Consider the following 15,738-nt stretch of genomic DNA (forward strand, 5'->3'; position numbering starts at 1 on the left):
TGTCAAGGTGCCCCCCAGTCCTTGAAAATTCCAGCTCATAAAGCATATACTTGCACCGGCGGTTCCTCATAGGGAACCACCGTATCATCACCACGTTTGGCCAGTTTCGATGATATTAAAGCCTCATCTGTAGCTTTTCTTTTTGAAGAGAGTACCTCATCAGAATCCTCTGTTAGCACAGGTCTATTCTGAATAGCTTGAGCCTTACGTATCCACTTGTTTGGGCGGTGTCATTTCTTCAGTTGTTTAGGCTTAGGTCCGGTAGTGTACCTGTAGAAAAATCATCCCTCAATTTCGTAGATCCCATGTTTACCGCTGAAGTTGTAGCATAAGACACAGCCGAGGATTGGTTTGGGAAGGCTAAACGGTCTAAAACACTCTCTGATCTCAAAACCGGGGCCGAGTGTGCTTCTCCGGAGATTGTATCAGATCATACACCTTCAAAGTCGAAGACTAAACCTTTTCCCTTGTCCACATTTGTAGTGATAGTTGGAGGTGCCTCCAGGAGGAGAAAGCGTTGTTGGCCCTCAGTGTCTCCCTCCAAATTCCACACAGACTAACATACTCTCTCTATATGAATCTTCTTCAGCTGAGAATCTGCAACTTATAGATACTGACGCATCTCGTCCAAGACAGGTTTAGCTATTTTTGGCCTACATGAAGTTGGATCAATACCCACATCCGCATCCGTCAAGACGCTAAACAAAGGGTCGTCTTTGCTGATCTTTGGGATTAATCGACTCGTAACCAGAGTTGCACCGTTAATCCCTCCCGTAGCAAGAACTAGCCGGTTCACAGGATTAAACAGACATCTTTCCTTATCATGTGTGAGTCTCTGGCACTGATAGCATCGACGTCTGATCCTTTCATATTCAATTCCAATAGCTACCGTTTCACCTGATGGAAGTTGGAACTCTCGAGAATTCTTCAGTGGTCGACTGAGATCAAATAAAATCTTGACCCTAACATATCCTTTGCTCAAAGGTTTGAGGGGGTCGAAAACAACATGCGTGACTCGACCAATCCGCCCTGCAATCTCCTTTATGGTATCCGTTGTATTCTAGTTCACCGGAATGTTCCTCAGTCGGATCCATATTGGTAAAACCTTCAAATAATCTTATGGTGGCTTTTCCACCCATTTTTCCAAAGTGACACTCCTGTCATTGAAAGTCCATGCACCAGTATCCAGTACCGTGGAGAGATCTGACTTTGAGTCAAATATGAATTGAAACCTATCATTAGGTAGAGCAATACCCCTTGCCCGGTTATAGACACGCCACATCCATGGCATTTCATGAATCAGACTAGACATTTTTTGATTTTCTGGACACAGAAGCCTCCCAATGATACTACGTTCATTACGAACGCAAGAGCTAAACTGAGGAAGATCTTGTAGAACAATCGGCTGGTCATCATCAAGCGACATCTCTTGTAGAGCTCTGTCCAAAGCGTACTCCATAGCTTATTCCACACGTAATCAACCCTAGAAATCGAGTGCAGGTATGGGGTTTATCTTCTGGCGGCGTGGTGAAGCTGAAAAACTAGGTTAAACTTGACTTGTAATCTTCAAAGATTCAGTAAATATTGTGAAATAAACAGAAAATATCCTATCAAATCCGGCGAAAACAAAGATTTTCCTGGTATACTTCAGCTTTTCAATAGAAGGAAACCCTCTGTATGAAAAAGAGAGTCCTAAGCTTTTTTAACTATTCCAATTCCCCTTTCTTCCCCTTAAGAAATTCTTAATACAACTTTTTAAAAAATTTATAATAAAATAATTTTTAAGCAATTTCTATAAATTCATGGATGGAGATGCTCTAAAGGGTTAAAGGTTTTTATTAAATTTTGGATTTTAAATACTGTATAAAAAAAAAGAAATTCAATATTACAACAGGGGATACGAGAAAAGATTTTAAGAGAGAGAATAAGATCCTATGTAGAAGGGCTAGAGTTTAGATCAAAACCTCGATCACAATCCTCGTCGAGAGAACAAGTGCTAGGGTTCTGTTCGGTGTTAGAAACAGATTGCAATTTTTCTTTCTTCTCAAGGCAAGCCATCACATGCTTCTTCACTCTCTCTATATGATCCTCAAGGATGTTTAACTCAGAGAGATCATCACAAGAATTGTATAGATCAGGGTCTTCCCACCAAAACCCTAATTTGGATTGGGATTTAACTTCAATTTTAGGAGGTGGCTTGCGATTTAGGTAACAATCAGCGATCTCGTGGGCAGGAGAGTAGCCGGAGAAGGAGTAAACAACATCGGAAATCTCTGAGGGAGAGGTTACGAAGACGGCGATGTTGGCTCCGGAGAGATGACAGAGATCGGCCGCTTTGGAAAACACAGTTTGACGGCGTTTAGAGCAAGCCACGGCTCGTTGCTGTTTGGTTTCTCGTTTCTTTATTTCGATTTTTCGTTTTGTTCCTTTCTTCATTATGGACTCAGACGCGCTTGAGGACGGCATAATGTTTCTTACCGAGACAAAGAGAAAGAGAGAGCAGCGAGAGAGATAGAGAATACAGCGAGAGAAATAGAGAAATAGAGAAATAGAGAAATAGAGAGAGTAGAAACCGTTCATATAATCATCTGGTCAAACTTAGGTCTTGTTATTATTTTCCTTTTTTATGTCCGTAATCGTATATTTATTTTCTATTTTAGTTTTGTGTTTTCTATATATCACAACAATAGCTGCAAAAAAAAGAAAAGAAAAAAGGATGTTTCCATTTTACAATAATAATTTATAGCTAAAAGGCTAAAAGGATTAAACAAACTACACACAAATTAATCCCACCAAAAAAAACTTGGAAAGTTTACTGTAATAGCTTAGAAAAGGTAAAAAATGACTAGAATGTCTTTTTTTTTTTTTTTTGAAAATTTAAATGACATATGAACCTTTTGGAAGGTGTGGTAGGAAAAAATAAATTACAAGTATGTCATTAAAAAGTGATGCCACATATATGTTTTTAACACAACTGTTCAAAGTTTTTTTGAGGGAAAAACTCCCACTCATATAATCTATTTAACGATAGACATATTTTTCCCGACAGAGTTATATAAATATTGACCGACTTATTTGATAGAGTTTTATAATTAAGTAGATTAATTTGGCGGAGAAAGATTAGTGATGACAGACATAAAAAAAGCTGGCAAAGTTATGGTTATCAGTTGATCTATTGATAGATATATTGTAATGATGATATAATTATTCTTTTTTGATAAAGATATTAGTACAATGGTGATATATATAATGTGCTTATGTCGAATAGCAGTTTTTTTTTTGACAGATTTATATAGTTATTATGGTAGACATATACACTGAGATAGATTTATATGACAAATATAGTTATACACGATGGTAGATATTTCCATATGGATAGACATAATTAAAAGCGATAGAGTTATGTGTTAATTAAGTGGTTGACATATTTGTTACTGAAATAACAAAAGTTAAGTAGAGTTAAACATATAGACCTGATAGAGTTAATTGGTTTGACAGATTTATACTATTGATGTTTTAGGTAAAAACATAGCATTTTAGGATATATCCAGTGTTTTTTTAATATTGGGTTTACACTCTATCTTAATTTATAGTAATATTTTAAAACAAGGTAGTGCAGTGGTTAAAGTCTTTTATAAATGTGTTTCATGACTATTGTTCGAAGCTTAGCGGTTGCCAAACATTGATTTTTTATAGCGAATTTGGACTTGGTCGCAACGACTAACCTCTACCTCCTCACCGCCATCACTATCCTCCAAAACCAGTTCAAACCAGATCGTACACATCAAAGCAGATTATGAAAAATAACATTTTAGATCTTTCTTAATGTCAATTAAATATTGAAGCAGATTCGTAGCTATGGATCTTTGTTAACATCAATTACTATCACCACTTCCAGCAATATTAGCACCGTCAATGCCGGAAAAAGTTATGATTAACTGGCTTCGCCGAATTATTTACTGAAAAAGTTCAAAAACCGCCTCGTTTGAAGCCACCGGCCACCATCGATAGACACATACATGAAAAGAGATTAAAATACGTATACAATCTGAAAGAAAGATCTAAACTCGTGAATCCACAATTGTTTCCAACTTATTTTTTTGCAAATTAAATCTGAGATCGAAGCATTTTTAAGTCGGTAAAACAGTAAATCTTTCGTAGAGGCTTAACAACATTTTCTATGGAATCTTGGGCCAAAATAATCTAACAAAACAACATAGATCCGGATCCAAGAACTAACCAGATCTCGCCTAGAACTGAAAGTTAGTTCGAGCGGAGGAGACCTAAACCTAGGCAGCTCAAACCAATTCACCACCCTCCGTAAAAACTAAGAGCCAAGGATGGCTAAGGCCTAAGGATTGACAAGCCATGTAATGGTCTGAGGATCAGAAGAAGAAGAGACAATAGTAGAAACAAAAGCCCTCTAAATTTTAGATCTTTAAAATTAAACAAAATAAATCCACACAAAGATCCACCAAAGATATAACAAGACAAAGCCAACAACCCGATGTTGACAAAACCACTGATGTTGGAAACATAGCTGGCCGTCAATGTTAACGGAACGAAGATCCACCGTAGACAAAACAAGACAAAAGTAATTTTTTACCTTTTATTTGTTATTTATTTATTTTTTAATTATAATGACATGATAATAAATAACAAAAAAAACAAAATGTTTTATAGTCTTTTTCCCAACTTATATGTGTTATTTGAGTAAAAGTTTGGTTGGATATGCTATTAGAGTAAATTAGCAACTTTTATGTGTTGTTTGATTAATTTTCTAAAAAAACTACGCGGAGTTAATTTTCAGCAAGCAATTGGTGTAAGATTTAAATGTTCCAAGTTTTAAAAATCTGATATGATTGGCCTGAGCTCAGAGTATAGTATTATATTCATGGGGTAGATTTTGTAATCAATTATTCACCAACCATCATTGCAAAAGTGACACATACAACGAAAAGGTTTAATGGTTGGGTCTTTGGTGGTAGAGACGCAAATTTCTGGTGAAATGGGCAACACACAACCCTCTTACTAAAGAAAAGAACAGTTCTTTTTCAAGTTTCAGAACAAAAGGAAAACAAAAGCCTTACTTAACACCTAACGCAAAAGAAAATAAACACTGTTTTTTTTTTCTGGTTAATTTTACTGCGTTTCTGACAAAACGTAACGAAACTAAACGTGTACTCACGCAAAAATTTTAAACCTCTCCTCAGACTTCACTTTTCTTCTTCTTCTTCTCACTCTTTTCCTTGGCAGGCATTTCGGCTTCTTCTTCCTCGTGTTTTCTTTTCTTTTTCTCCTTCTTTGCTGGCTCTACTGTTTCGGGTTCTGCTTCTGATTTCTTCTTCTTCGACTTCTTCTTTGAAGGCTCCTCGGTTTTGGCTTCTTCCTCATCATCGGCCTTCTTCTTCTTCTTCTTTTTGTCGTTCTTCTCTTTGACACCGGTCTCTGAATCCACTTTGGGAGTTTGAAGAAAGGAGTCTGCAGCAGCGTTGTAAGTCTGTAGAAGACAACAGAAAAGCTTAACACTTTAAGCAACATTACAAATAAGCCAAAGCAATACTAAACAACCGAGAAAAGTCCACAATCTATCCAAAACTTAGTTGCACAAATCCACGATTCAGAAGTTTCACAAACATAATTACAAAAGAAGTCGAGGAAACAAAACTAGCAGAGGAATAATCTGACCTTAGCAGGAGTGATCAGACCTCCGGAACCCTTCTTCTTATCCTTGTCGTAAACTTCAATCTTTGGTTTGCCCTTAGCTGAGCCAGACAGACGTCCTAGATCTCTTCCTTCAAGAGTTCTCAACCGTGCTTCAAGCTGTCAGAAAAATACACGTAACCATCAATGAAAGAACAATATGTAAAAGGGATTGGACAGGAGAGGAAATGTATAGAAGAGCACCTTTAAGCGGTTTTCCACTCCCATAGTGTTATCTTGGCCATCACCAAGGGCATCACATCGGATAGCAAGAGCAGCTTTTGCAGCTAGTGACCGAGAGATTTTACCCTTGTGCTTTGGTGCAGCTTGGCCAACCACAGATGCGTGGTAAATTAGACCGTACTTTGGAGTGGCGTGTTTGGTCTTGAGGGCTCTAAATAGGGCTTTTTCAGCTCCAAGAATCTGAACTGTGCTCCCAGGTTGCTTCGAGAGGTTCAACAAACTACCACCATGAGAAATTAGGCGAGCACCGACTAGCTCACCGACAAGGGCAGTGAGATTTGGTGCAATGGTGTTCATTCTGCTCTTCAAGTAGTCATAAAGCTGAGCTCTGTACTCAGCTAGGGAAAGAACCTGGTCACAGAGTTCCCGGATATGCAACAAATCAAGGTCACTGACTTCAGTTCCCATAGATATCACAGAAGCCTCTTTAAGGTCTGCTTCAACTTCATCAGACAATATCTGAAATGAGATTGGACAAGGGAAATATGTGTTAAGAAGGCATATCTAGTTTCAAGGAAAAGCAAGCCGAATCCTAAAACAGATAGTCAAAAGAGAATGGTAAAGGAGGGATTAACCTCAGAGAAGTCTAGCTTAGCAGCATTAATCCGATTCCCCATTAGTTTTACAGCCTTGGCATATAGGATATTGTCCTGTACGATCTTAGCAAGCTCAGGAAAATGCCAACCGTACCATTCACGAACCCTCATAGCGTATGTGTTGAGCTCTTTGTCAAGATCATCAAGCAAACCAATAGCTTGGATAATCATGGTATCCACCTATTAAAAATAATAATAGTATAAGGAAAAGTCACACAACATAAAACAAAACACATGACATACATAGGAGCTAAATGGTCTGACATTAACGTTGGAGAAGCAAATAAGGATGCCAAAAGATAAATAATTTATCAAATGTTACCAACCCAACAAAAAAGCAATCTAGAGAAATAGACGCCAAAATAAATTAAATGACTACCTTATCAGAACTGAACTTTAGTTTATATCTGGCAAGACTGTGAGACAATCCTAGGCTCATTGGAGCTAGATCATTATCCCCCAATCCAGATATAAGTTCAGTAAGCTGGCTTCTGACACCTCGTAAAAGCTCCATAACAGCATTGTTGTGAACACAGTCTATTTTCTACAAATAGTAAAGCAAATCCGTAAGAAACGACCCATCTTCATAAATGAAAGAGCATACCAGAACAAAACAAAAGTACACACCAGCTTCTCCTTGATAATATTTCCAAGCTTAGAATCAGCAACAGCTAAGGTTTCGCCATCACAGTTTGCTTTCAAAAACTTGCGTAGACCCTTGCTTGGAGTTCCCTCAAGCAATTTAGCCACAGCTTCAAGAGCTTCAGATGTGTTGTCAAACTTGTCAAAAGCTTTAAGCTTAACCATCTGTAACAACGCCAAAAATGATATGAGAAACCGACACACAACAATATAAGGCAGTCTATCTAAGTACTAAAACCATGGGTAGAAGAAACAGAAGTAATCACCTTTCGGGCTGACTCTGCAGTCATGAACTCATTACCCAAATCCTACAAAAAAACACCAAAATTTACAAACTTGGAATAAAAAACAATCGATACACAGACAAGGTTAAGATAAATGAATTGAAGACAGCACAAGGATGAAGATAATAACCTCAACATTAGAGAGCTTTCCTTCCTTCAACACTTTAAATAGGGCAAAACCACCTGGCGTCTCAAACAGTACTAGCATTTTCACAAGCTGTTAGGTCAGCCCCTGAAAATTAAAAACACCCTTAAAATTATCTCAATGGCAAAGTCACCATACTTACAAAGTTCATCTTTTGAGAGCTAAAGACACTAAGCTAGTTAGAAACCATATGCAAGAAAAAACCTTTCTCATGATCTATGGGAAAAAACAGAGTACATTACTCTGAACAAATTCTTCAAAATCCGACAAAAGAACAAAACTATACTTAGTCAAAATCTAGAACTTAAAGGCTATCAACGAAGAAAGAAGATTCAGTTACCTCGGAGGGTTTACGCACAGACAGAGAGAGAGAAGGAGAGAGAAAAAGTTTCAGGAGCCGCGATTTTTCTAGGGTTTAAGATGGTATTTATATTTGTTGAAGAAGGTTCAGAGATTCTCAAAACGCTGCGTTTTATTGTGAAAAGGGGGCGAATTTTGTAACTTTAATCAGCTAGGGTTTTTAAAACGAAGTGATTTTTTAAAGAATTCAGCATTTTGGGCCTAATTTAACTCGGCCCATTAATATCAACAAATTCAAAAGACACCGTTGTCTTGACTTGAGTACACAACAATCATGTTAAGCCAGCGACATGTAAAAATTAAGACAAGAACACAAGTTTAAAATGGAATCTTCAAAGTTGTTATTTTTATTGCGAGAATGTACAAATGCCAAGTCGTTAAGACAAGCCAAGCTTGTTCACCAGAGAATACTCACGGTTGGGTTACGTAGCGACGTCGTTTTATGCAAAAGTCTCATCAATGTCTACTTCGCTTGTAAAGACCATTGCTCGGCGAGACTCGTCTTCCAGAACATGGATACACGATCGGATGTTTACATCTGGAACTCACTTGTGTCTGGTTATTCGAAGAACTCGATGTTTCATGACGCTCTTGAAGTTTTCAAGAGATTGCTTAATTGCCCATTTTGCGTCCCTGATTCGTTTACTTATCCGAATGTGATCAAGGCTTATGGTGAGTTGGGTAGAGAGTTTTGTGGTAGAATGATTCATACCCTTGTGGTTAAGAGTGGGCATGTTTGTGATGTGGTTTTAGGGAGCTCTTTGGTTGGTATGTACGCAAAGTTTAACTTGTTTGAAGATTCAGTACAAGTGTTCGATGAAATGCCTGAGAGAGATGTTGCTTCTTGGAACACGGTTATTTCGTGTTTTTATCAAAGCGGGGAGGCAGAGAAGGCTTTGGAGTTATTCGGTAGGATGGAAAGTTCTGGCTTTGAACCAAATTCAGTTTCATTGACGGTAGCCATATCGTCGTGCTCGAGGCTAGTGTGTTTGGAGAGAGGGAAGGAGATCCATAGAAAGTATGTGAAGAGAGGGTTTGAGTTAGATGAGTATGTAAATTCTGCTCTTGTAGATATGTATGGGAAGTGTGACTGTTTTGAGATGGCTAAAGAGGTTTTTCAACAAATGCCTAGAAAGAGTTTGGTTGCTTGGAATTCTATGATTAGAGGTTATGTCTCTAAAGGAGATAGTAACTCATGTGTTGAGCTTTTGAATAGGATGGTCGTAGAAGGAACTCGACCGAGTCAGACAACCTTGACCAGTATTCTGATGGCTTGCTTTCGGTCACGGAATCTCCAACATGGAAAATTCGTACACGGTTATGTGATTAGGAGTGCTGTAGATGCAGATATCTATTTAAATTGTTCTCTGATCGATCTATACTTCAAGTGTGGTGAAGTAAAGTTGGCTGAAACCGTCTTTTCAAAGAGTCAGAAGGACGTTGTTGAGTCATGGAATGTTATGATCTCTGGTTATGTGAGTGTGGGTAATTGGTTTCAGGCTGTTGCAGTTTATGACCAAATGGTGAGTATTGGAGTGAAACCAGACGTAGTGACTTTCACAAGTGTTTTACCTGCTTGTTCGCAACTGGCTGCGTTAGAGAAAGGCAAACGGATTCATATGTCCATTAGTGAGAGCAGGCTCGAAACAGATGAGTTGCTGATGAGTGCACTTCTTGACATGTATTCTAAATGCGGCAATGTGAAAGAGGCTTCTAGAATTTTTAACAGTATGCCAAAGAAGGATGTTGTGTCATGGACAGTAATGATCTCTGCGTATGGATCTCATGGTCAACCCAAAGAAGCCCTTAACCATTTTGATGAAATGCAGAAGTTTTTTGGTGTAAAACCTGATGGGGTTACTTTTCTTGCTGTATTGTCAACTTGCGGTCATGCCGGGTTAATTGATGAAGGTGTTAAGTATTTCAGTCAAATGAAATCAAAGTACGGAATCAAGCCTAGTATTGAACACTACTCGTGCTTGATTGACATTCTTGGCCGAGCAGGTCGGTTGCTTGAAGCTTATGAAATTCTTGAAGAGAAACCAGAGACAAGAGACAACGCTGAGCTTCTCAGTACTCTTTTCTCTGCTTGTTGTTTGCACAAGGATCAATCATTGGGAGATAGAATCGCAAGATTGCTTGTGGAGAAATGTCCAGAGGATGCATCTACCTATACTGTCTTGTATAATTTGTATGCCTCTTGTGAGTCATGGGATGCAGCAAGGCGGGTCAGACTGAAAATGAAAGAAGTGGGACTGATGAAGACACCTGGCTGCAGTTGGATTGAGATGAATGAAAAAGTGTGGCATTTCTATGCTGAGGACAGGTCTCATCCACAAGCTGAGAACATTTGTGAATGTCTTGCCCTTTTAAATGGTCACATGGAAGCTGGTCAATGATTCTTATGGTGTTGCATCTGTCCCAAGGAGACAGTATCTCAGGCTAATGTCCAAGTAACACAAATGGTGGTTTCAGAGCTAAGTCATGCACTCAGAGCGTCTGAAGCTTTTGAATAAGGTTGCTGGTGTTTTAAATGTAACACTGGATGAATATTGTTTCACATAACAATTAAGAAGCATGTTCCACAGTAAAGTCTTTCAAAGCTCAACCAAGCATGTTCAACATTATCAGCCTAATCTGACCCTTGTCGATTGCTTCACATTCGTGCTGCTTCTCGTGGTTCATGACACCTAGGACATGACTATCTCCAAGACTCCAACGTAAAACCTAACTAAAGAGTCAGTTACATGATGCCGAGATCTTTATCTAACAAGGAACGGGCAAGGACGTTTTGGCCTTTCATGTGAAAATATGCACTGAAGATCCCACCATGGATCCTTGATACATACTCGTCCGGTAGTAATCTGTAAGCGTAGAGGACAGAGGGTGACATTCATCTCAGACTTACCTAGCTAGAGCCACTCTGTAAACACGATTTCAAGATTCACTACTCCCGATTACACATTAGAAATCCCATATCAACAAGTTGAAACACACTAAAAAGGAAGAAGAGTAACCCAAAAAACAATTTATACAAAATTACGGTAAATTCTTATAAGTTGTATAAGCATTTGGTCTAGCTTGATTATATTTGATGTTTAGGCTAGTAAGGGGTCCATCTTAGGCACTTTATTGCATTCACAATGGATTCAAACACATAAGAACCATTGACCGTTCATCATTAACCTCTTAAATCTTGAACTAGCTAGGCCGTGGTTTGGTACGTTTTGGAGGGATTTGGTTTCAGTTTATATTAAGAGAAGGCAACCGTAGTGCCACTAGGCCCAATACTTTGTAGAAACATGTTTTAAGAACTGAGTTTATCAGTCCAACTTATTATATTTAGTTTTTTTTTTTTTTTTGGTATCAATGTGAAGATTTATTATACCATTTTCGAAGTTTTACTGAAGTTACAGAGAATACAAGTAGCAGAAAAGAACAAAATCTACATAATAAACAGACAAAACAAAACAATAATGGAGGAAAAACATAAACCCAAAAGGAAACAGAAGAAGAAACACCGATTCCAAGATGTTAAACTTGGAAATTTGCGTGATTTCCACAACTCCAAGGAGTTGGAGTCTCATCCTAGTTGCCACGAGCAAACCAAATCCTAAAGAGGCCAGCCTTCAAAACCTCAAGATTAAGCGCCTACAGCTTCTTCGCAAACTAACGCAAAAACGCAATGACAACAATGGACTTACTCACAAACCCGTTGGTTACAGGAGCATCTACGGGCGACCAGAGAACCCACCTCTACTCGCCATTCCTATTGTAAACAACAGGAACCATCTCCCACAGATAAGTGATGCCACTTAGACCAAAGCGCCGCCTCTATTCTTCTCTTGAGACTCCTCTTGGGATTAACGCGAACCGCCAAAACTGTTAAACGAAATGAAAACATCAACATCGAACTACCGGAGCAGAGATAAGAGAACCTGAAGGAAACCGCAAACTAGCAGCCATAGAAGACAAAGCTGCCACAAACGTCCTCCCACAAGGAAGAGAAGACTCGTCGTTAACCAAAGAAACTACCCACGACGAGACTAACCGCCACACGAACAACCAAAGGCAAAAAATTGCATAGCAAACTGATGCCGAGGAAGCCTCCACTTGTGCCACAAATCCGAATCCTCACTCTCAACAACCGGAAGCCGGAGAAAATCGATGAAGGAGAGACCGAGACACCAACAAAGAGAAGCTCCGTGGAATGCCAAGGAACTGGATCAACACCAAACCTGAAAAGGAAGAAAGGCGAGAAGAGACCGGCTAGCTACACTGAAATCTAGAAATGCCACGAGCATAGTCACCGAAGGAAACCAAGCTGCTCCCACACCACATCAAAGCCACAAAATCCCAGATCTGAAACCAGATCTAAAAACCACCGCAAGAGAGAAAGTCGTTCCGCCAAGACCCACCAGTAACATCGCTGAACACACAAGCCACCGTCCTCAAGCAGCCAGGACATCAGCAACCCAACCCCCTTGGGGAGTATCTTCTCTCTACACGGTGGCTTACCACCAACACGAGGCTTCAGAAGAGAGGGCAGATCCAAGCACCACCACTGAAGCATACAACAACATTACAGAGAGGAAAATAAAAAGGAAGAAGCCCTCTCACGGTACCGGCAAAGAACGCCGGTGACCGGAGAGGCAAACGCAGAGAAACAAAGTTGTCGCAGGGGTAAAATGAAATTTCATTCATGAGAAAATATACCTATATCTCAAATCAACCCAAACATGCATATAACTAAAACAAACTGAACTCAAAAATAACGTTTTATTAATTGAAAGATTAAATAGCGAAAAATTAAGATACGATCAAATAGCTCCTCACCAGTACTGTTTCTTATTCAGATCCAACCGATGAAGAACCCATCTCAATCATGGCATAACACTAGATGTTGTCGGTAATAACAAGAACAAGGGAGGAAGATGATTCATCATCGTTCCTCTTCAGAATCTCCATCCTACGATTAACATCTTTGAGATGTTGTTCAATTACAGAACCCAAATCTCGAAGATCACATTTCGGGAGACGATAAACAAAAGTGTTGCCATTATGACAATCAAACATGATGTTTTTCATCTCCAAGTCTTTGTTTTCTTTCTGCACCTTCTTCCAAGACTCGGTTGCTTTGGTGATCCTTCGTTTGAGAAAGGTCTCTTGGTTGACCATCTTCTTGGTCTTGTCCATCACCAACATCATCTTCCATTGGGACACTACCTTGTTAGCCGTCTCTCTCGATGGCCACACCTTCGGGTTGGACTATTACGCAATGTTGACGACAACACATATGGGGACGTCACATAGAGTTGCCAACCTTGAGCTTTCTTCAAAACATTTTTTTTTTCTTTTCTTGAGATTTCCTTGCTGTTTCATTTTCTATGAAATTCATTTTCACGTTCTAATAGGGAATATATGGGCCATGGGCCACAAAGTTAAGATGGACCAAAGTCCATTAGGATTTAGCTAGCATTATGACATTAGGGTTAATATACCCTCAATCCTATATATATGTTTGTATAGCCTTAATTTCAATTACACAAGATAATACAATACCAAAATATTTTTCCCAAAATCATTCTCTAAATCTATCATGGTAGCAGAGCTATGGAAGGCGCTCAGAGTTTTGTAAAGGCCATCAAAATTGTGGAATGCACTTAGACTGTTGTAAAAGTCTTATAGAGTTGTGGAATGCGCTCGGACCATTGTTAAAGCCATCATGGATGTGGAATGCAGTCAGAATATTATGAAATCAAAGAGCTGCGACATGCGCTAAAGTTATTATGAAGATAAAAGATGTTGCGGAAGGCGCGCTCAGAGTTCTGTGAAGATCAAAGAGCTGAAGAAGGCACGCTCAAAGATCAAAGAGCTGCGGAAGATGCGCTCAAAGTTTTGTGAGCTGTGCGGATTGAGATACAATGAATTTGTATTTGAATAATCGAGAAGATATCTGCAGTTTTATGAGGTGCTTCGTCTTAGACGCGAACTGAGACCAGCGGGATTGTAAATGCGATCGTGGTCTTGTCTATTATCTGATCGGCACAAGATTTTGGGTGAAGCTCCGTGACGTATAGGGATAGCTTTTTACTGGAAGGATTTGATAGTTAATTGTTGGTTTTTGTTTTATGGTTTCGTCTTTAAGACAAAAGTTTTTGTTATTTTTGTCAGTTTTGTTTCAAGGTCATTTTGGTTGTGTGACTTGTTGTTGGGTGTTTATGGATTGATGCAGATGCGAGGAGAGTCTCTCCTGGTTATGTTTTGTTGTTCGAATCACCTTAATAAGGTGAGTGCGTGACCATGAGCTTATCTGAGTGATTGGGTTGTATGACCTCTTTTGTGTGATGAATGTGTTATGAGTGCTCTGTTTAATGGCTGGTTTGTTATGTTTTTTTTTTTGTCGTTGTACTCTTGATTTGCTTGTGTGTAACCTGGGAGGATTGCCTCACTGAGTATTTCTGGTAATACTCACGCATCTCTTTGTGTTTGTGGTGCAGGTAATGTGTGAAGTGGAATCATGGCAATGAGGAGGAGGATGATTAGGGTCTCAATTGTTGTGTCGTGGTTATGTTATTCTTGTTGGAACCTAGTTTGAAGCTTCCTAGGTTGCTGGTTATGTTAGTGGTTTATATGTTTACGATATGGATGTTATGGTTGATTTATGTTAATTTGAGTTGGATATGTTGGTTTGTTGTTGGTTTATTGTTCGGATTTTTAATTAAATATTATGGAATATTTAAATATATTATATATAGTATATATATTGTTAAAAAATGGGTCAGTTTGTTTCAGTTTGGTATCAGAGCCCTTACAGTTCTAGGGCGGGTTAATGGATGGTTTAGAGCGCTTTAGGAATTTTAATTGGTTATATTATTTTTCTGGTGCATAATATTGTGAAACTGTTGGTTGTGTGTTGGAAATTGATTATGAATAGTTAGTCAATTTTGGTATGCTATGGAGTCCTAGTATTATCCTCTGCTAGCCTTCAATGAGATTCAATGGTATGTTCTTTTTAGCGTTTTGTGATTGTTTAGAGTTCTTAGTTTATGTTTGGGAAATTGTAGATGTCCAATGAAAAGTTGTTGGAAAGTGGTGAATCACGCTGGTATCAGGAAATACCGTTAACGGTGATTTGTGGAGGTGGACGTTTTGGAGTGTGGCTTGGGAACGACCAGGGTGGTTGGTGATGTCCAAGAGGAAATAGAGTGGTTGGTAGGACATTGCGATGTTGTATGCGGATCATGGGATGTGATCTTGGTTGTGCAAATACTTATAGACGGTATGACCATTTGCTGTAAGGGGGGAGACAACTCATGAGAAGATGGGGGTTCTCTTGACTGGATGGGGGTTTCCTAGATACCAATAGCTCGGGGGTTCTCTTGGTACCGAGATCTCGAGGAAGATGGTCCGAGGGTGAGACGGTCTGGCTCGAAGACTGGGGGTCTGAGAGTGTGATCGGTATGACTTGAAAGTTGCGACCTAAGAGCAGATGAGTTGGGGGGAAAAGTGTAATGGATGTGGGGATAAGCTTTGCGACCGGATGCAGATCTCGAAGATGGATGGGGGTTCAATCTCGGATTTCCTGTTTGTTACCGGATGTAGATCTCGAGGTTGATGAGGGTTCAAGCTCAGGGTTCCTTTGTGTTGACCGGAAAGATCAGTTTTGTGCTGACCGGAGGGGGGCCAGCGTTGGGTGGACTAGTAGGGTCAGCTGGTGATGTGAACCGTTGCAACGTGGTTAGCGGGTTTTTTTTTTTTTTTT

The 15,738-nt window shown here is 39.3% G+C and overlaps 4 protein-coding genes across 4 annotated transcripts in view; 1 reads left to right on the forward strand and 3 right to left on the reverse strand.

Moving 5' to 3' along the window:
• LOC104736793 (agamous-like MADS-box protein AGL97) lies at positions 1,824-2,591 on the reverse strand. Its single transcript, XM_019234485.1, has one exon. The coding sequence runs from the start codon at positions 2,578-2,580 to the stop codon at positions 1,933-1,935; it is 648 nt and encodes a 215-aa protein (XP_019090030.1). The 5' UTR covers positions 2,581-2,591; the 3' UTR covers positions 1,824-1,932.
• On the reverse strand, positions 5,005-8,055 carry LOC104736794 (probable nucleolar protein 5-1). The gene is made up of 9 exons (XM_010456854.2): positions 7,954-8,055; positions 7,599-7,700; positions 7,451-7,492; positions 7,170-7,349; positions 6,922-7,086; positions 6,522-6,722; positions 5,908-6,405; positions 5,689-5,823; positions 5,005-5,500 (listed from the first exon to the last, which is right to left on the reverse strand). Exons 2-9 carry the CDS (start codon positions 7,674-7,676, stop codon positions 5,210-5,212), a joined length of 1,590 nt encoding a protein of 529 aa, XP_010455156.1. The 5' UTR covers positions 7,677-7,700; positions 7,954-8,055; the 3' UTR covers positions 5,005-5,209.
• Positions 8,265-11,269, forward strand: LOC104738253 (pentatricopeptide repeat-containing protein At5g27110). The gene has a single exon (XM_010458455.2). The coding sequence runs from the start codon at positions 8,297-8,299 to the stop codon at positions 10,370-10,372; it is 2,076 nt and encodes a 691-aa protein (XP_010456757.1). The 5' UTR covers positions 8,265-8,296; the 3' UTR covers positions 10,373-11,269.
• The window catches only part of LOC104738254 (agamous-like MADS-box protein AGL80), an 8,506-nt gene continuing 4,109 nt past the window's right edge, over positions 11,342-15,738 (reverse strand). The window contains exons 2-3 of the mRNA XM_010458456.2: positions 12,810-13,229; positions 11,342-12,537 (exon numbers count right to left, since the gene is read on the reverse strand). Of these exons, the coding sequence (XP_010456758.1) occupies positions 12,870-13,229 (360 nt within the window). The 3' untranslated portion in view covers positions 11,342-12,537; positions 12,810-12,869. The remainder of the gene's footprint in view (positions 12,538-12,809; positions 13,230-15,738) is intronic.

Source organism: Camelina sativa, chromosome 13, assembly GCF_000633955.1.
Source record: "Camelina sativa cultivar DH55 chromosome 13, Cs, whole genome shotgun sequence".
Classification (NCBI taxonomy): Eukaryota; Viridiplantae; Streptophyta; class Magnoliopsida; order Brassicales; family Brassicaceae; genus Camelina; species Camelina sativa.